General features: G+C 50.0%; 1 protein-coding gene across 1 annotated transcript in view; it reads right to left on the bottom strand.

The window, feature by feature from the left end:
• LOC146809462 (uncharacterized) overlaps positions 1–17,254 on the bottom strand; it is a 241,788-nt gene extending 224,534 nt beyond the window's left edge. Inside the window, exon 1 of the mRNA XM_085614868.1 lies at positions 17,094–17,254. Within this exon, the coding sequence (XP_085470994.1) occupies positions 17,094–17,160 (67 nt within the window). The 5' untranslated portion in view covers positions 17,161–17,254. The remainder of the gene's footprint in view (positions 1–17,093) is intronic.
• Positions 17,255–21,386: the final 4,132 nt, after the last annotated feature.

The following is a 21,386-nucleotide window of genomic DNA, read 5'->3' as shown; positions in this document are numbered from 1 at the left end:
TTATTGTTATGGCGCACACCACGCCCACGTTTAGAGCTCATCAGGTAATATATAGTAATACTGTAAATCAATAACTATGTGACCGCACACACTATGTGTGCTCTTACCACAAATGTGCCTTTAAATGCACAAACAGTGCATCTGCTTGTTTTTTCATCTGTATTTCTGGGTGTGGAGTCACCACCACATGCTCATTGTCTCCTGCTGTAATGTATTACAATGGTAATGTATATAATGTGGTAATATCACATTACTTAAACAAGAAAACTCATGTGAAATGTGAGGTAAACTATGTGCCACATTTTATTGAAGATTGTTGTTAGACTGCAGACCTCATCTCAAGGGGTTCTTATGTAGGAGGTTGGGTCCAAAAGGGGTGCTGGTGGCCCACATGATGAGGGCTGAGAAGCAAACAGTGATGAGGGTAGAGGTGTCTCTGACAACCCAGCCATTCCAGGGCTGACTCCGTCACATAGCAGGGTTTCATTAAAATGGGTTCCAGTAACAGCTCACCCCATGAGTGTTTGTCCACACAGTTATGGAAGGGTAAAAACATGGTGTGAGTTGTGCATACAAACTCCATATATTCTGAGTTTGCACATCTTGAACCAAAGGAAAAAAAATTATTTTACAAGTTTATCCTTCGTCCTGATGTCTGAAACTTGAAATGATTTGGAAATCTTGCATACCGTGATGATCACACCCAGTGGTATCCGTATTTACTGCCACACAGCTACCACCGGGGACTGTGTTCGAGTGAGAAAAAAGCCCTGAAAAGGATGCTTTAGGCACGTAGCACTTTTTACAGCAACACCTGGGCCCAGGCTTATTAAATGTTTGCAACAACGCAAAGCAATTCAACGTAAATAACCGCAAAGGGTATTTACTATCCAGCTCAAAAGCTGTGTTGCAATGGAAAGGTGCAGCTTTGCATCGCATTGCATCAAAGGGATGTAAATGGGGTGTCACTGGGGCATATCAGCGCATGTACCTGTTAGACCTGGCATCATTGGCATGAGTCTCTCCTCCATTTTTTCTGTTTGCCTCCTCTGTTTACGATGTTTTTGCTGGATTATTGCTTTGGGCACTGTGCCACTGCTGATCAGTGCCACAGTGCAAGTGCTCCCTATGCTAAATTGTTACGTTGATTGGTGTTACCATGATTGGCTTGGTTGACTTACTGTTCAGACCCTAGTCTAGTGCACTGCGCGTGCCAAGGGCGTGTAAGTTAACTGCTGCTGGTGGGCTTGCAGCACTGGTTGTGCCACCCACAGAAGCAGCGTGCAAAATGTGTCTCAGGCCTGCCACCGCGGCGCCTGCGTGCAGTCCCTGACTGCCATGTCGACTTGGTAAGGAAACCTACTTACCAGTCTCTAAACCTTCCCTTTGCCACATTCCAGACACCTCTATGGTAGGCCCTAGGGCAGGGTGCATTGTTGGTAAAAGGTAGGTCATGCCCTGATGTGTGTGGCATGACCTAATAGTGAATTACAGCCATTTTCGTTTTTCACTATTGAAGGGCTACCTGCCTCCAATAGGCCAGACTGGGCAGACTGATTATTAACTCCATTATAATCTATCTGACTCAGGGAGCATGGTAGCAAGTCGAGTTTAGTATCCCTGAACTCAGAATTTAATAACACACCCTTTAGGATGGATGGTTTTTAAATTCTATGTTTGAAAATAGCACTTTTAGAAAGTGGCTATTTTCTTGTCCAACTATCTACCGGTCTCTGCTGGTTTGGTGTGTGTGTCAGGGGCTGGGTGGCTCCAGAGGTCTGAGTGAGTCAGTGTGGGGTGAATGGGGCGTTTAAACGTAGAGTGAGGGAAGAGTAGCCTGCCCTGCCTGACACAATACTGGCCCCGCCTCCTGCTGGGCGACTGATAGCCCTGCTCCTACCAGTGACAATACTGGCTCCGCCTCCTGCTGGGCGGCTGAGGACTCTGCCCTGCCCAGTGAATAGGCCAGGTGCCTCTGCCTGGCAACACCCACAACAAACCTGAGATGGTGGGAATCGCCCTGCTTGGACAAAGGGAACAAAGGGAAAAAGGGGTATAAGAGAAGGACCCCTGAACCAAGAACTCAGATCACTTCTGACAAGGAAACCTGTACCAAGGACAAGAAGCCTGCTGATCTAAGGACTTGCCTCCCCTTTCTGCCAGAGTGCTGTTTTGCTGTGGAGGAACCTGAAAGCTGCTTCTTTATTTTTGCCAAGGAACAAGGAGAGAGGAACTTGGTGTGTACTCTCTGAACACTTGCTAGGAAATCTCCAAGGACTGGAAGAGTGCCAGTCTCCTGCTGAAGTCACAGGGCCAAAGGACTTCACCATTTGCTGAATTGCTGGAAAGTGTTGTTTCCAGTACACAAGGGAAAATCTGCAGTCTCGACGCCAGCAGCAACGCCAGTGAGCAGTGGGTATCGGCCCCGGCTCCAAGTGTCCCCGTCTCGACGCCGGTATCGACGCCAGTGAGGAGTGAGTATCGGCTCTGCCTCCAAGCGACCCCGTCCCGACGCCGCTGCTGATCGTATCGACTCGACGCCCTTCTCGACGCCGTGAGCGCTGCTCCGGCCCGACATCCCTCGGCGCCGCTGCGGATTGACCCGACTCCGAGGCACGATCGACGCCGACCTCGACGCCGACATCTCGACGCCGTGGATCCTCGTTTTCTTCGTTTCTCAAGGTACTGTACTTGTGGGGTCTGTTGCGACTCCAGGCTTGACGTAGCGCTCCTCGCGGTCGACGCCGAACCTTGGGAATCTTGTAGACTCGACGTCGTGTGACTCCTGTGGGGGTTACATTGTTGCCAAAGAACTGTGCTCAGAAGAATACTTTGCTAAAGAACTATTTGCCAAGAAGAAACCTTATTTGAACTATTATTTTCCCTTCCAAAGAGTATTTATTAAGACCGTGGTATATTTTTGTCGTTATTTGGTCTTGTGCTAAGCCTTATATAAAAATACTATTTTTATAATAACTTCTGTGTCGTGTCCATCTGTAGTGTATTCACTTTATTACTGTATGTGGTCATGAATGCTTAACACACTGCCTCTGAGATAAGCCTGTCTGCTCTGCCAAGCTACCAAGGGGGTAGCAGGGGTTATCTGAGTGTGTAATCCCCTTTCCCTGACTAGAGTTGGTTGGTCCCTATTTGTCAGAAGTGTATACCTCTGCCAACTAGAGACCGCCGGTTCTAACATTGGTGGTCAGCGGTGAGGATTTGAACTTTGCATTTATGACTCATGTGCAGTGATTAGTGTACGCTACATAGTGAAAGCAGACCATAACGCAGCCACAGTCTGTTTGGTAGGATTGCCTATTTTTGTTCTCCGCTTTCCTGGAGCTTATTTTCTTAAACACTGCCAGTTTTGACCATGGAGAATGCCAGAGCTGCTACACCTGTGGAGATTGTTGTGGGGGAATTTGATAAGGAGAAAATAGATTCCTACGTGCTAAAGGATCTAAAAGGATTTTGCAAGCAGTTTAAAGTTCCTACCACAGGTCTCACAAGGAAAGACGACTTCCTCAAAGCGCTGAAGGCCTGGTTAGAGGCCAGAAATCCCTCTGATCCGGTGGTGGTACCGGAAGAGGAAGAAGAAGAGGAAGAGGAAGAGCCCACAGGTGGGCCAGTGTCATCTCCAGGCAGTAGTGCGTCCTCTAGGAGCCTTTCCCCCGAAGAGTTAGAAGACAGGGAGAAGGAGAGGGGGTACAAGTTGGAAATGGCAAAACTTAAATTAGGAGGGCAGTTGGAATTAGAGAATGCAAGAAGCAAGAGAGAAGCTGAAATGGAGAGCAAAAGATTAGATTTTGAGAGAGAGAAATTAGCGTTTGAACGTGAGAAGATGGTGAGGGAGATGGAGCTTAAAACTAAGAGTTTAGAGTTGAATCCCTCTGGTGGCAGCAGTCCATCCGTGCCTGCAGAAAGTAGGTTTTATTTTCCTAAGGATGTGATCAAAGATTACAGTAAGAATGAAGATATTAGCCAATGGTTTAAAGCGTATGAGTTAGCATTGTTGGCCCACCGGGTCCCTGAGAAGGATTGGGGAACGGGGTTGTGGAGCCGCTTTACAAACGAGGGGAGAGATACCTTGTTGAGCCTTCCTGCTGAGGATAGGATGTCTTATACTCATATGAAAGATGCTTTAATGCTGAGATATGGCTTAACCCCAGAAAAGTACAGACAAACCTTTAGAGAATGTAAGAAGTTGCCTGGTACTACGTGGGTTGAATATGTGTCTTTTTTCTGCAGAACCATGGATGGTTGGATAAAGGGTAGCAAGGTTGATAGTTATGACGCTCTTTATGATTTGTTTGCTTGGGAGCACTTGTCTAATAACTGTTTTCCAGAGCTACGCCAGCACCTTGTTGACAGCAAGCTATCTAACCCTAGAAAACTTGCTGAGGAGGCGGACCGCTGGGTCAGTACCAGGGTCCACAAGGGTCCAGTGGGAGACTCAGCCAAGGGTGGGCAGGGTCCCCAGCAGAAGAGTGGGGGGGACAGGGGTAAACAGAGGGAGTTTCAGAAAGGGCCCCAAAGTAGTCCCCAAGGGAACCAAGGGAAGGGTTCCCAGCCTCCCCCTGTAAAGAAGCCAGAGGCCCCGACAGGTAAACCTGTTCACAGGGGCCCCATGACCTGCTATGCCTGTAAGCAGGTGGGACACCGTTATTATGATCCCCAGTGTCCCATGAAGGATTCGAATGCACCGCCGCGTGCACCCCCTCGTCAGGTAGCGAGTGTAGCCCTGGGAGGGGAGGAGATGGGTGCCCCCGGTGGGTGGGGTCCCGCAGAAATGTCCCTGGTCTCTTTAGGAGACGTGGAAATGGTCCCTCCAACCCCTCTGCCTAGGAACACTAAGAAATATAGGCAGTGGGTGACCATTAATGGCCATAGGGTGGAAGCTCTCAGAGACACCGGAGCGAGTGTGACAGCTGTCAAGTGTCACTTGGTGTCCAGAGAGCAGGTGGTCCCTCATGCATTCTACCCCGTTGTAGCTGCTGACAACTCACAGAGTAAGTGTGAGGTAGCTCAAGTTCCTTTTGAGTGGGGGGGGGTCTCAGGTACTCTTCAGGTTGCTGTGAGGCCCGCCATGCCTGTTGATTGTCTCTTGGGCAATGATTTGGAGGACTCCCCTTGGGCTAAGGTGGAGAGAAAAGCGCATCTGGAAATGTTGGGTCTGCCTGAGTGGGTGTGTGCGACCACCCGGTCCATGTCAGTCAGTAAGGGTGTTGATGGGGGCCCGGAGCCTGAAAATATGGCCCAGGTCCCAACCGTGAAGAGAAGAGGCAGGGGGCGCGGGAAACCGTCCCCCATCGTTCCCGCGGTCCGGGAGGGAGCAGACCCTGAGGGGGATGCCCTGGAACCGACAGGAGAACAAGTGGCCGAACTGGGAGACCTGCCCGAGCTGACCCATTGGCAGCAGGATGGTGGTCCCTCCAGGGAGGAATTTTGTGCTGAACAGAAAGTGTGCCCTTCTCTTGTGGGTATGAGGCAGCAGGCCTCAGCCCAAACGACAGGTGATCAGTCAGGATCACATTGGGTCTACTGGGAGAACGACCTCCTGTATAGCGAGCCTAAGGCTGCTGAACCTGGGTCAGCCCGTGTGCTGGTGGTACCCCAGCGCTTCAGAGCCTTCCTACTGGGGTTGGCTCATGACGTTCCGTTAGCTGGACATCTGGGGCAGGACAAGACCTATGACAGGCTTGTCACCCATTTTTATTGGCCTCAGATGAGAAGGGATTCAGATATCCATTGTAGGACATGTCAAACTTGCCAGGCAAGTGGGAAAAGTGGGCGGAAGCAGAAGGCTCCCCTCCAACCTTTTCCCGTCGTCAGTACCCCCTTTGAGCGAGTGGGAATTGACATTGTGGGGCCACTGGACCCCAAGACAGCCATGGGCAACAGGTTTATCCTGGTCTTGGTGGACCATGCCACCCGGTACCCGGAAGCCATCCCTCTCCGCACAGTGACGGCCCCCGTGGTGGGACGGGCACTGATGGGTGTTTTCTCCCGCATGGGGTTCCCCAGAGAGGTGGTGTCAGACCGGGGCACCAACTTCATTTCGAATTATATGAAGTCTCTGTGGAAGGAGTGTGGGGTAACCTACAAGTTTACCACTCCTTACCACCCTCAAGGTAATGGGCTGGTTGAGAGATTCAACCGGACCCTAAAAGGCATGATCATGGGTCTTGAAGAACCAATGAGGCGTAAATGGGACGTCCTCTTGCCATGCCTGCTGTTTGCTTACCGTGAGGTGCCACAGAAGTCTCTAGGGTTCAGCCCCTTTGAGCTTTTGTATGGTCACCCGGTAAGAGGACCTTTGAGTCTGGTCAAAGAAGGCTGGGAGCAATCTCCCAGGAAACCTCCCCAGGATGTATATAGTTACATGCTGGCCTTTAGGAACCAGACTCGGCGCTTCAGAGATCTTGCTCAGGCAAATCTGGAGGCCAGCCAGGAAGAGATGAAGCGGTGGTACGATCAGAATGCCACTCTGGTTGAGCTTCAACCTGGTCAGAAAGTTTGGGTCATGGCCCCTGTGGAACCTTGTGCGCTCAAGGACAGGTGGACTGGACCGTTTGAGGTTGTGGAGAAGAAGAGCGATGTCACCTACTTGGTGGACTTGAAATCTCCCAGGAACCCCTTAAGGGTCCTGCATGTCAACCGGTTAAAGCCCCACTTAGAAAGGTCCGAAGTGGGCATGCTCCTTGCCACAGATGCTGGGATGGAGGAGGAGAGTGAGCCTCTTCCTGACCTCCTGTGTGCAAAAGAAAAAGATGGGTCAGTGGATGGTGTTGTCCTCTCTGACACACTGACCCCTGAGCAGCAGCAAGATTGTCGCCATCTGTTGGTACAATTCCCTGATCTGTTCTCCTTAATCCCTGGTGTCACTCAGTGGTGTGTCCATGATGTGGACACCGGGGACAGCACTCCTGTGAGGCACAAGGCCTACAGGGTGACTGACAAGGTCAGAGCATACATCAAGGAGGAGGTCTCCAAGATGTTTGCCTTAGGGGTGGTTGAGTCCTCTAGCAGTCCTTGGGCCAGCCCAGTGGTCTTGGTCCCAAAGGCTGCAGCGCCTGGTGCTTCACCAGAACTTCGGTTCTGTGTGGATTACCGAGGACTCAATTCGGTCACCAAGACTGACGCGCACCCCATCCCCAGAGCTGATGAGCTCATCGATCGGTTGGGGGCTGCCCGGTACCTTAGTACGTTTGATCTAACGTCTGGGTACTGGCAGATCGCCTTGACTGATGGGGCAAAAGAGAGGTCTGCATTCTCCACACCAGATGGGCACTACCAGTTCCGTGTGATGCCCTTTGGGATGAAGAATGCCCCTGCCACATTCCAGAGGTTGGTTAACCAGGTATTGGCCGGGCTGGAAGATTTCAGCGCCGCCTACCTGGACGATATAGCAGTGTTCAGCGCCAGCTGGGAGGAACACTTGCGCCACCTCCAGGAAGTGTTGTTGGCCCTGCGCAGAGCAGGCCTCACAATCAAGGCTAGTAAGTGCCAGATTGGGCAGGGTTCAGTGGTGTACTTGGGGCACCAAGTAGGGAGCGGCAAGGTGGCCCCCCTGCAACCCAAGATAGATACCATCCTGGCTTGGGAACCGCCCAAAACCCAGACTCAGGTGAGAGCCTTCTTGGGTCTCACGGGTTACTACAGGAGGTTTGTCAAGGGGTATGGCAACATTGTGCACCCCTTGACCTCGCTGACTTCCAGGAAGCAGCCGAGACTTGTGATCTGGACTGACGCCTGTCAGAACGCCTTTGACACCCTGAAAACTGCAATGTGTACAGCACCGGTCCTCCAGGCACCCGACTTTTCAAAAGAATTCATTGTCCAGACAGACGCTTCAGAGCATGGTGTGGGGGCTGTTCTAGCACAGATGAATGAGGAGGGCCGAGACTTACCTGTAGCCTTCATCAGCCGGAGGTTACTTCCCAGGGAACAAAGGTGGAGTGCGATAGAGCGTGAGGCATTTGCTGTGGTCTGGGCGCTGAAGAAGCTAAGACCCTACCTGTTTGGGACTCACTTCCGGGTTCAGACAGACCACAGGCCCCTCAGATGGTTAATGCAGATGAGGGGTGAGAACCCAAAACTGTTGAGGTGGTCCATTTCCCTACAGGGGATGGACTTTACGGTGGAACACCGCCCTGGTACAGATCACGCCAATGCTGATGGTCTGTCCAGATTTTTCCGCCTTAGTGATGAGGACTCCCTGGGTGAAGGGTAGTTCTCCCCACATTTCAGCTGGAGGGGACACGTGTTAGACCTGGCATCATTGGCATGAGTCTCTCCTCCATTTTTTCTGTTTGCCTCCTCTGTTTACGATGTTTTTGCTGGATTATTGCTTTGGGCACTGTGCCACTGCTGATCAGTGCCACAGTGCAAGTGCTCCCTATGCTAAATTGTTACGTTGATTGGTGTTACCATGATTGGCTTGGTTGACTTACTGTTCAGACCCTAGTCTAGTGCACTGCGCGTGCCAAGGGCGTGTAAGTTAACTGCTGCTGGTGGGCTTGCAGCACTGGTTGTGCCACCCACAGAAGCAGCGTGCAAAATGTGTCTCAGGCCTGCCACCGCGGCGCCTGCGTGCAGTCCCTGACTGCCATGTCGACTTGGTAAGGAAACCTACTTACCAGTCTCTAAACCTTCCCTTTGCCACATTCCAGACACCTCTATGGTAGGCCCTAGGGCAGGGTGCATTGTTGGTAAAAGGTAGGTCATGCCCTGATGTGTGTGGCATGACCTAATAGTGAATTACAGCCATTTTCGTTTTTCACTATTGAAGGGCTACCTGCCTCCAATAGGCCAGACTGGGCAGACTGATTATTAACTCCATTATAATCTATCTGACTCAGGGAGCATGGTAGCAAGTCGAGTTTAGTATCCCTGAACTCAGAATTTAATAACACACCCTTTAGGATGGATGGTTTTTAAATTCTATGTTTGAAAATAGCACTTTTAGAAAGTGGCTATTTTCTTGTCCAACTATCTACCGGTCTCTGCTGGTTTGGTGTGTGTGTCAGGGGCTGGGTGGCTCCAGAGGTCTGAGTGAGTCAGTGTGGGGTGAATGGGGCGTTTACACGTAGAGTGAGGGAAGAGTAGCCTGCCCTGCCTGACACAATACTGGCCCCGCCTCCTGCTGGGCGACTGATAGCCCTGCTCCTACCAGTGACAATACTGGCTCCGCCTCCTGCTGGGCGGCTGAGGACTCTGCCCTGCCCAGTGAATAGGCCAGGTGCCTCTGCCTGGCAACACCCACAACAAACCTGAGATGGTGGGAATCGCCCTGCTTGGACAAAGGGAACAAAGGGAAAAAGGGGTATAAGAGAAGGACCCCTGAACCAAGAACTCAGATCACTTCTGACAAGGAAACCTGTACCAAGGACAAGAAGCCTGCTGATCTAAGGACTTGCCTCCCCTTTCTGCCAGAGTGCTGTTTTGCTGTGGAGGAACCTGAAAGCTGCTTCTTTATTTTTGCCAAGGAACAAGGAGAGAGGAACTTGGTGTGTACTCTCTGAACACTTGCTAGGAAATCTCCAAGGACTGGAAGAGTGCCAGTCTCCTGCTGAAGTCACAGGGCCAAAGGACTTCACCATTTGCTGAATTGCTGGAAAGTGTTGTTTCCCGTACACAAGGGAAAATCTGCAGTCTCGACGCCAGCAGCAACGCCAGTGAGCAGTGGGTATCGGCCCCGGCTCCAAGTGTCCCCGTCTCGACGCCGGTATCGACGCCAGTGAGGAGTGAGTATCGGCTCTGCCTCCAAGCGACCCCGTCCCGACGCCGCTGCTGATCGTATCGACTCGACGCCCTTCTCGACGCCGTGAGCGCTGCTCCGGCCCGACATCCCTCGGCGCCGCTGCGGATTGACCCGACTCCGAGGCACGATCGACGCCGACCTCGACGCCGACATCTCGACGCCGTGGATCCTCGTTTTCTTCGTTTCTCAAGGTACTGTACTTGTGGGGTCTGTTGCGACTCCAGGCTTGACGTAGCGCTCCTCGCGGTCGACGCCGAACCTTGGGAATCTTGTAGACTCGACGTCGTGTGACTCCTGTGGGGGTTACATTGTTGCCAAAGAACTGTGCTCAGAAGAATACTTTGCTAAAGAACTATTTGCCAAGAAGAAACCTTATTTGAACTATTATTTTCCCTTCCAAAGAGTATTTATTAAGACCGTGGTATATTTTTGTCGTTATTTGGTCTTGTGCTAAGCCTTATATAAAAATACTATTTTTATAATAACTTCTGTGTCGTGTCCATCTGTAGTGTATTCACTTTATTACTGTATGTGGTCATGAATGCTTAACACACTGCCTCTGAGATAAGCCTGTCTGCTCTGCCAAGCTACCAAGGGGGTAGCAGGGGTTATCTGAGTGTGTAATCCCCTTTCCCTGACTAGAGTTGGTTGGTCCCTATTTGTCAGAAGTGTATACCTCTGCCAACTAGAGACCGCCGGTTCTAACAGTACCCATAGGGTTTGACACAAAGCCTGATCTACTAAAATAGCTGGACTCAACTTTGCCTGAAAAACTGATGCCTCCTTGGAGCAGGACTTAACAAGGGGAACTGTTTGCATTCCTATAAGAAGCCCCCATGTACCGCATGTGTGCTGCAGTGCACAGCACACATTCAATGCACGGGACCCTTCTGAAGTTATCTACGCATGGGGATGTTTACTGGAAGGTGATGCTTCCATTAGATATCTTGTGTTCGGCCGCCCACACTCACCTCTGCACCATTGTGTGAGTCTGCCTTCAGTCTTTTAAAGGGACAGCGAATAGGGCAGCAGCAGCAGGCACATGTTAGTAGATATAACCCTGCACTGTTCTTGCCCCCCCCCCCCCGTACGCGCCGCAGCAAATTTGCTGTGTGGCTTGAATGGGTAAATACGGTCCCTGCCGCCAGAGCCAGCAGGGGGCGATCACTCTGAAGGAAGTGCATTACAACTTGTACAATAAGTCATATCTCGGTTTAAAATGCTTATCCTGACCGTAAACAGTGCTTTGAACAAGTGAGCTGCGTGCACACAGAGCAGGAAAACTTTTTAGGGCCGTTAAGAAAACTATAATTTGTTACAGACAACATTTCCTGCTGTTTTTGTGGTATCCTGGTAACTGGTTATTTTTCTTTGACTTCCTGTTCGTGAAACGTGACTGGCCGCCGTCATGGCCATCTCTGTTCAACAGCCATGCTTCTGCACACAACCGGAAACAGGCCGGGAGTTGACACAACCTAAATGGGTTTTAGAGCTGTGGCCAGTCCTGTCTTTGCAGGGACTGCCGGGTCCCGCCGCAGCTCCGTGTGCGGTGGTTGTTGATGGACTTGACTTGGCAATCACTAGACCTTAGGGGTGCTGAAAACATTGCTTCGAGGCACGAATTAAACGTGGGAGGGAGACGAATGCGGCTGTTTGAGGGGTGTGAGTTCATGTCTCCTGTGCCTCACCCTGTCTCGGGTGCTTTGCGGGCGATGCATGCCTGGATTGAACTCTAAGAGAGGATTATATGTTCCTGGCAGAGAGAGGCACAACGTTTGAGTTTAGAAGCAGCCCTGTTTTATGCCCTTTTGTTTCTTAAATGTTACTGTTTATTTGTATTATTTCCCTGTGCATTTGTAAAACATTAAGGGCACAAATGAACTGTTCACTTGTCACTCATGCGTCAAGGATTGTGAAAGACAGCGTGAGATTGAAATGATTTTCCAGGGACCCCAACCAACCTGTTGGTAAACCTCGCAGGTTTCCTGCGTGTCTCTCGTTGGGTTGAGGCCATGAAAAGAACGGGCACTGCAAACACAACAGGTGTGTCCCATACTGTTAACTCGTAGTTTCTTTGAAAAGCGAGATTTCCCTCCAGAGAAAATGAGCAGCTAATTATATTTAGGAAAAAGAGAAGCTGTGGAACCCAAGGTGGGTGGCTTCCCATGGTGCCCCAAACTTCCCATGCTAGGCACTGAAGTTGAAAAGCCGATTGAAAAGCCACAATCAGCCAGTGAATGGTGTCCCTCTTTGTGTGCCCTAAATACCTCTGTGGGTGCCGGAAGTGGGAACTGACGCAGAGCACGTGAGTCTGAGATGGCAGACAGCTTAGCCATGTAGCTCTGGCCTGGGTGTATGGTTATCTGCGGCCCAAAACAGAAGACACTGGGGGGACACATGACTCCTTTCTGCAAGGTTTGATGACCCATGATGCACTTGGCGGTGCAGGGCCTTGCCACAAGGCATGGTGGTCTAATTTCATGGAGCCAGCCAGTGCTGACTTGACGCATGGGCATGCCGGGCAGTTACCCACGGGCATAGGGGGCCTATGTATGCAGAACAGAATTTAACACTAATTTTCCGTTAAACATTTTTATTCCTGTGAGTGGCTGTGTTGGTAGGGCCCAGTGCACTACTTTGCCTGTGGAACCTGCAGTAGTACACTGCCACCAAAGAATGGCATCTATGATAACGATGCCAGGCGTGAACGGCCCTACCTGGCATACTGACAAACAAGTAACAAATGCTATTTTTTTAGATAATCGTCTTGCACCATCGCAAAAGCAGTGCCTCTCTTGCACCCCTGGTGCAGGGAGGTGATACATACATTTCTCAAAATTAGATTTTGTGTGGAAATCAGAGATCACTCCCTCCTCACTCAGCGATTCCTCAGTCCGGATTCAATATATGCACCAATGAGCAGAGAGACCAATGGATACCTACAGTGGTGTCAAGGCAACAGATGCAGTTACTGCCTTCACAGGGCAATGTTCACAGCCCACAAAAATGGAGCTAGGTTTGAAGGAAGCAGGATGGACCGGTTTGGCCTGAGGGGGCTGGTTTAGATTGGGCCACCTATTGCCTAGTTCTTCAAACATTAGTAAAGACAAATATGTGTGAAATCTGAACTAGCAGGTTCTTCTGAACAACGGCTTATCCTGGGGCAAGTTACTAATTCTGTTCTTCTCAAACCCTCTTTCCAAAACCTCACAGGAATGTTGCTCCTGGCCATTAATGAGTCTCACCCTTTGAAAGTTTCTGCTTCTTCGAACATTTCAATACGCCTGTCTATGTCTTTTCCGCTCTTCTTACTTGCAGCAATGCTTAATGCACAGCACTAAAGGTCCTGCCTACAGGAGGATGGGCCACAAGCCATCAGGCTGGTTCGTTCTGACTTTTATAGACTTCCTTTGGCCACGCAAGGACTAAACAGCGCAAATGTGTTCTGCGAAATGCCCAGGGAGATTTAGGGAAAAGCAGTACCAGGTGGTGACAGTCCACATATGGTGCACCAGCACCATTATGGGAAAGACTAAACCTAAGAGCAGTCAACATGGCCCAAGTGGCAAGTCAAATACTGAAACAAATTGTTATTTCATTTAAAATGCCAAAAATCCTTCACCAGCCCTGGAATTGTCCAATGAGGCCCTGCACTCAAGCACGGGGCCCGATGTTGGCCAGCCTTGAGTTGAGATTGAGCACCGCTCTTCTGATGATTTCAGTAAAAAAAACTTTTGGTAATATGGTTTGGAGGGAACATCTCCAGCCTCTCAGTGGAAAATGAAGTGGTCATTACCAACTGCCCCTCTCTAATTCTGAACTTCGAACTATCCTGCCCGTTCTTCTCTTCTGTGGGGTCGTCCGTAACAAATTGCCCACACTTCTGAAGCCTGTCGATGTTTGCGCTGGTTGGAACCCAAGGAGTTCTTGAACCATGGACTCTCACTGCACCTCAAGCGTCATGAGGTGTATACCCATTGCCTGCCCAGGGCCGCGACTGCCTCCCAGCTGGCATTAGACGGTATAGACCCCTTCATAGTGCTTCGAAGTCTGCTGACCTCACCTCTATCAATAGTCTGTAGGAGCCTCTTATTTACGGTGCTGAGGATCACGGGTGGGACCGTTGAGTCTGCATTGTGCACCTCATGGAAGTGTCTCATCACTCATTTGGGCTTTTTGTGAATTTTATACTGTGGTGAAATTCCAGGTGAGTCGCATTCAAGAAGTTCCTTGGTCTATCGTACGAGGCCGGCAAAATGTAAATAGTGTAGACCAAAATGTCTCACCATTAAAATATATATATATGTGACCCAAGATGTGTCATTGAGACCACAAATGTCCTTCATGGGGACCAAAATGCCCCCCACTTACACCAGACATTACCCCAGTCTGGCTAAATATTGTTTTTTTAAACCAAAATGAGTCGTGTTCCGGGCACTCCTCGTTTTCTCCTGCCCTGGCTCTGAAGAGGCACTGGTTTCTCATAGAGGCTGTGCGAGCCACTGAAATCTCAAGACTGTGTCAAAATAAAGTGTGACTGTGTCTGTTGTGGAGAGCTCTCTTGGATCAGCAGATATCTATGTGTCAAAATAAAGTGTGACTGTGTCTGTTGTGGAGAGCTCTTATGTCCTTGGGTAAGCTTTGCGCTATGTAAAACTGCCAAATATGAAATGCGGACTCTGCCGGTCACCCACACTTTAATTTCATCCTCCAAGAAGTAAGGACAAAGCATGAACCTTTTATGTCAGAGTGAGAAATCATCTAGTGGCTGATTTTCACAGAGTGAAACTCAAATCTGGGATTAATCCCGGCTTTCCTGCTTGATCAATTTATGTGATTCTATTTAACTAAGCCTCCTTCTTTGTTCTTTTTTATATATGTGAGCTCGTGGTGTGGGCTATACAAAAACCCCGCTCAGTTGCCTATAATGTTGCTTCATCTATAATAAGAATTCTGAAGACCCCTTATCATATTCTAACATGATATTTTTTTTCGAGGCTCAACTTGTGCACGGGCTCTCACAGGCAGAGCAGACTCTTGGCCCGGCTCTCGCTCAGCTCACCCTGCGAAGTTGTTGGCTCGCCCATATCTAGTTCCTCGAGTAAGTGGCTCGGTCATGGGCAGACTACCTAGCGCCTGAGAAGGGCGTGGACTGGGACGGAGGCACCAGTTACCCCACCTTGCACCCCCACTTCATTGAACTGTTAACCCACCAGCACTCCTGTTACACCCTATTACCCCATCTTGCACCCCTGTTTTTTTCACTGTTACCCCACTTAGCACCCCGATTATTTGTACTGTTAAACAGCTAGGGCTCCTGCGTCGCTCTATAAACCCACTAGCACCTCCACTTCTTTGCACTGTTACCCCACCTAGCACCCTGCTTCTTTGCACTATTAGCCCCAGCGCTCCTTTTTCCCCTGTTGCCCCACTTAGCACGCCTGTGCCTTTTCCCTTTTACTCCAACTAGCACCCGGTTTATTTGCACTGTTACCCCCACCTAGCACCCCTGCTTCTTTGCACTGTTACCTCCACCTAGTACTCCCGCTTCTTTTCACTGTTACCCCCACCTAGCACCCCCGCTTCTTTGCACTGTTAACACACCTAGCACCCCTGCTTCTTTGCACTGTTGCTACACCTAGCACCCCTTTTCATTGCACTGTTACCACACCTAGCACCCCGCTTCTTTGCACTGTTACCCCACTTAGCACCCCACTTCTTTGTAATGTTACCCCACCTAGCACTCCTCTTCTTTACATGGTTACCCCAACAAGCAATCCTGTTCTTTAAACCGGTACCCCCGCCTAGCACCCATGTTCTTTACACCGTGACCCCACCTAGCACCGCTGTTCTTTACACCGTGACCCCACCTAGCACCGCTGTTCTTTACACCGTGACCCCACCTGGCACCGCTGTTCTTTACACCGTGACCCCACCTAGCACCGCTGTTCTTTACACCGTGACCCCACCTGGCACCGCTGTTCTTTACACCGTGACCCCACCTAGCACCGCTGTTCTTTACACCGTGACCCCACCTGGCACCCCTGCTCTTTACACCGTGACCCCACCTAGCACCCCTGTTCTTGACACCGTTACCCCACCTGGCACCCCTCCTCCTCGCGCCTCAGCTGCCAGTGAGGTTTAACTTCCTCTGGACGCCGGGCGGTGTACGGGCCACGCGTGAATAACGTGTGGGCATATCGGCGGGTAACATTAGGTGCCGTTATTGCACGAGAAGCGCCTGGTTTTACGGGCGGGTTTGCGCTATACGCACGCGTCTCACCAAATACACCGGAGAGGGGCGCTCTTCGGTACTCGCTGCACAACACCGCCCTTTAAACCTGTCCGAAGAACTCTCAGCCGCGGAGCACGAGTGTCTGCGTGTGCAGAAGGAGAGACCGGGAGTGCAGGCCGCGGGCCCACCTGTGCGGCTGTGCGAGGAGAGACGTCACGTCGATGAGAGAGAGACGTAGCCATAGCGAAGATTCGCGTCACACGGATTCACTGCCAAGCTCAGCAGATTTCTCCCACGTGGATTGGGAATGCGCAGCATAAAAAAAGAACAGCAGCGAGGAGCAGGCAACAGACGTCCTGTGCACCTATGCCCCTTGCTCTGAAATGAACACAGACCCTGGCAACGTGGTCACACCTGCGTGTAAGGGCTCGGAGCCTGCCTGACATCTGACCGACTCGGGCCCAGTCCCACCAGAAGCCCAGATGTTCTCGGATTCCGGGAAGTCGTTTGATTTCCCTAAAGGAGTTTAGTTCCTCAACCCAGAACAGGCCCATGCTACCCTAATCCACAGTAGCGTAGCTGTTGAATAGGCTTTTAATTGTAAGCACAGCTATCGATAGAACGGCAGGTGCCGTGGGGTGCCTAAGGGTGTAAGGCGGCCCCTGCACCCCCACCCTGACAGTCTGTTAATATCCTTGCTTGCATCAGGCCCCAAGGTGCCGTTAGTGGCCCCATCACTACCCAGATGGTTATTGCTTTCCAGGCCTACACCTCTGTGTGAGTCTGAGGCACGTCAAACTTCACCTTTCCTTTCTAGAACGAGCCGCCCTCAAAGCACCTGTTCATCCTCTTCTCCCCCCCCCCCCCCCCAAAAAAAAAGATACTGAACCGGGGTAGAAAGAGCCCCGCCGTCCCGCCTTTCTTGAGCTCCAAGGCCTTCACCGAGCTTCTATGAGGTTCTGGGAGACCAATGGATGGTTCCTTCCCAGGCAGGCGCAGCAGCAGGGCTCTGGCTGGCCACCCGGCACGTGCGAAGGGCCCCCTCTACTCTCGCCGAAGACACACCAGTAGAAACGGACTGAAAGAGAACGGTACCTTTAGCTGCAGTCGCGTAGAGCAGCAGCGAAGCCAGGAGGCAGAGGACGGCCGGGTGGAGCCCCATGGCGGAGGCTGCAGCGGGGCAGGGAAGGGGCGCGGACCACCTGAGACCTGGCAGCCCTCACAGCATCGGTGTTCTTCCGGTGCTGGCTTGGTGAGATTTGGGGCTTCTCTGCTCGGCTCCCTCCAGTTTTTATGGTCGCCACAGGTGACACTGTCACCCTGGAATGGGGGAGGAGATAGTGACAGGTGCAACAGGTTTCCCTGTAAACCAGTGACCTCTACACTGCAGCGCAGCGACAGCTATGTGGCTCTCGGAGATTTTTTTCTTTTAAGTGAACAATGCAGGTGTCTGGCAGTCCTGCCAGTTCGTTTCGGGAGTGGTTCTTCTGGTTACAGGTTTTTTAGTTACTGTGCCATATATCCCACGTTAAAGGGTGGCACGCCGCCCGTGTCTTATGAGGTGTTAGGTGGCTAATATGCGGTCTGACCGGGCATGAAGCCGGTGATGGGGCAGGTGCAGAAGGCGATGCTCTCCTAACACAGAGGCCGGTGCCGGCTGTCAGGCCGTCGGACTCTTACGTATCACTGAGCTATAGGAAGCCGGCAGGGCTGGGCAAGTCCTTGACATGACTGGTTCCTCCACAGGCCTGCTAGGTTTACCAGGTCCTTGTTTCATTATATAATAAAGAACTCGTTTTTCAAACTTTGAATCGTGTCAGAAGAGCCTCAGTATACCGAATAAACCGGAGAGATAGTTCAACAGGACGCCTGCCACCTTCGAAAGGCAGTAAGAAGGGACCTTTTTTGCCTAGAGCGGGCGATGCAGAGCACAGCAACTGGGTTTTTATTTATCAAAGATGGTTTTGTCTCTCACAAAATGACGTCTGTCCACGTGTGAGGCCAGGAAGGCAATGCAAGGCAGCCCACACTTTGTTTTCCCACCAGAAGCCAATGTATTTAATAAGTATGGGTCCTATGGGATCTGTCTTAAGTGCTCTTAAAATAAGCACAGAGTCGAATCCTTGTCTTATGGAGGCCAGCAGGCCTATGTACTCCACTGACACAACCATACCAAGGTAGCACTGGGGCCAACACTGCTTGGAATCGCAGAGGTTGTCTCGTAAGGCAAGATCTTCAAACAATTCATCCATGTGAGGGACTCGAACACACCAAGAGACCAGGGGTGCTTGGTGTCCATAGAGGAACAGTGCAGGGATCTGGGTGCAGGCGGCCACACAATGCGAGGTTTTGAAGTACATGGACAGCGAGCGAGCACCCCCTCGAAGGCACTCTCCAGTAATGTCGACAAAAGGATCCATGACCAAAGATTCATGGCCAGTGGCCATTGGTCTAGAGTAGACATTGACCAAATACAGATACATTTAATAATTCACCACTAATACTTTATGAGTTCCAGAGTAGCGTGCTACTTGCCAAAAAAGTGCTTTAACACTCCATCAAGGGTAACAAGCGCTATATAAATGCAAACCTTTTCCCCCTCTTCTATCCCTCTACTATCCTCTCAATCCAAATAACTGACTAACATATCCACCACTCAAATTACTTTCATATTTCACTATACTAATTCACCACTAATCCTTCACGGGTTCCGGAGTAGTTTGCTACTCGCTGAAAAAGCGCTTCGACGCCTTGTCAGGGGTAGTAAGCACTACATAAATGCAATTACAACACAATACAATACAGAGTGCAGGCTTGCAACAAACAACACCCAATAAATCTTTGCCCAATCAGTGCTTATACTTATAGAAAGGAAACATTTCTAAATTACTCACAGACTGCTCAATACCACACATTAACTTACAAATACATACATGATGGCAGGTGGAAATATCTATGATCACACTCACCTATCAGTTCACACCCCTGGCGAGCCATGAACCTTAAAATCACAATCCACACCATCTACACCAGACACAATATAATGGAGTGTATTTATCAAATGGCAGGCCTACTGGCTTTGTTAGGGTCTCACCATATAAATAAACCTAAATATGTCATAGTATGCTACTGTAACACCATTAAAACCACTTCGGATAGTACAATGTTACAATGGCATCCATTAAGGCAAGTACTCATTCACTGTTAACTGTCATTTTCAACAAAACATCTCAATGACCTTCATTAATATATGTGATGTGTCGGTCACTATTAACATTATCTTTCTTAATAAAGCATTTCAGTTATCAATAAACTGTAAGCATGAGTTATTTTCTGCTTTCATACATGCTGCAAAGCAGCCCTAGCACCCACCAACAAGGGTCCCTGCACTCCAGAGTCTTTGGGCTAAAAGGCCTCCCCCCGAAGAGTGCTTGAAATAGTTAGGTTCCTCTCCCGGGTTCATCAATCCAAGCAACTTGGACGCTTTGGTTAAGTTTCTTGGAATGGATGTGGGGGCTCCTTTGACGACCATTGCTCTCCTGGCAGCCCCCAGAACACTTGAAAATAAGTTGGCGGTGGCCCTGCCCTCTCTCTGCATTTGGTTATGCATTCAGAAGATAAGTCGGTTGGAGGATCAATCAATTAATTAATCAACCAATCAGGGGTTTGTATAGCACAGCTACTCACCCATAAGGGTCTCAACGCGGATAAAGGAGAACTCGCAAAACGAGTCCTCGGGTGGTTGGTGCTAGATTCTTAAATGCATATTTATACGAGAGCAGCCGGACCTGGGGGCCTGTTATTCCATTCAAATCAGAAGGAAATGTATGGCCTCGCGACGAGGGCCACTTCCGACCCTGGACGACATCCCAAAGTGGCTGGACGATGGCAATCCCATGAATACATTATTCCGGCTATAAAGCTTGCCGAGGATACTATGACACATGTATTTTGCATCTTCCCGTGTTTTTTGTCTCATCGGAGGTCACTTCTGCGCACTTGCCTGAAACTTGCCTCAAACTTTGAACCCCAGGGCCAATCCCTGGGGGTTCAAAGTTTCAGGCAAGTGCTCACTGAGTCGTTACACTCACGGAATCTTAGGGTGATCATACGAATGGTTCAATTCTTGAGATCTTTAAAAAGGCGATTTTAGCTGCTGTTGAACAGGTCCCCGGCCGGGGCGGTAGGGAGAACCTTAAGGCGTATATAAAGACATTTCACTTTCTTAAGAGGACTGTCGTCTGGGCTTCGTTCCTCCTCGCTTCCTTGAATGGGTCATCACTGCCCTCCCCCAGGCGCGTGCTGTGTTTTGTGTTATTTAAATCTATTGGTTTTTGATAACAGCTCAGCCCCTCCCGTCGTTTCATGAATGTTACACATTAGGCATGCTCCAAACTCCAGGTTGTGTTTTGAGATTGTAAAATGTTTTATGTGTTGCTGGCTTTCCCCTAAAGGTGGGATTCCCGTCTATCATCTCGAAAGGGACAGGTTGCTAGAGGGTTGCCTTTTTAGTTGGGTAATGCCCTCCTCTTTCCTGACCCTTCTAGTTCTTTGTGCCTTTGGCTGACGGCCTTTTGCCCCTGCAATGTTGTTAATCTGGTTTTTATTACACTGGAATGGTTTTAAGCAAGGGACTGGAATTTTTGTCAGTCCACATAATTGTACTTTCAAAGATTAAATGGATCTGTGGAATTTGCATGCTGGGTACTATGAGAATTGTGTAATGCATTTTGCTGTACTCCTTTTTACTTTCTGTGCTTGTTTATGGTTTTAATTCATTAATAAACAAAATTATTGATTGGTTGATACATTTGGTTATGCACCTCAGACGGTTCTGGGGGCTCCTTTTGTCTCAGGTCATTTTACGCTTTGAGCAGCCTCCCTCACAACAATGTTTTTCCAAGATTTCCTTTTTAAAAAAAAAAAGAAATGCACTCTCATGCACCTTTTCTCCTATTTTAAAAATGAGACCGGGTGTCACTGCTCCTCATGGAACATCCAGGTCCTGTGCTGCACTGGGGGCCGAAGCCTTTGCACCCAGCCGGCTTCATGCTCGAGGGACACCGTTCTGTGCCAGCGTGGGAGCCGGCCTCCTCTCAAGAGATATGCTATGGAGAGTACCGGCACTTCTCAGAAACAAGTAGGCACTCTGCTACAGAGTACCTGCACTTCTATTTTTCAATTTCAAGCACTGGACGTAGGTAAGGTGGGGTGGAGAAGATACGTCGCCTTGCTCAGGGGACACTGGTCTTCTTGGAAGCACATTCAATGGGAGCGCAGTAGCTCTCCTTATGACATTTTCGTCACCGGACAAATTGGGTCCAGAGATACTTTATTTTAGGGAACGCGGACGCTGTACGCGCCCTCTAGGCCATTTTCTCCCCGGTG

This window comes from Triturus cristatus, chromosome 7 (genome assembly GCF_964204655.1).
Source record: "Triturus cristatus chromosome 7, aTriCri1.1, whole genome shotgun sequence".
NCBI lineage: Eukaryota > Metazoa > Chordata > Amphibia > Caudata > Salamandridae > Triturus > Triturus cristatus.
Note: the sequence above shows the minus strand (reverse complement) of the source record. Positions and strands in the feature narration are given on the sequence as shown.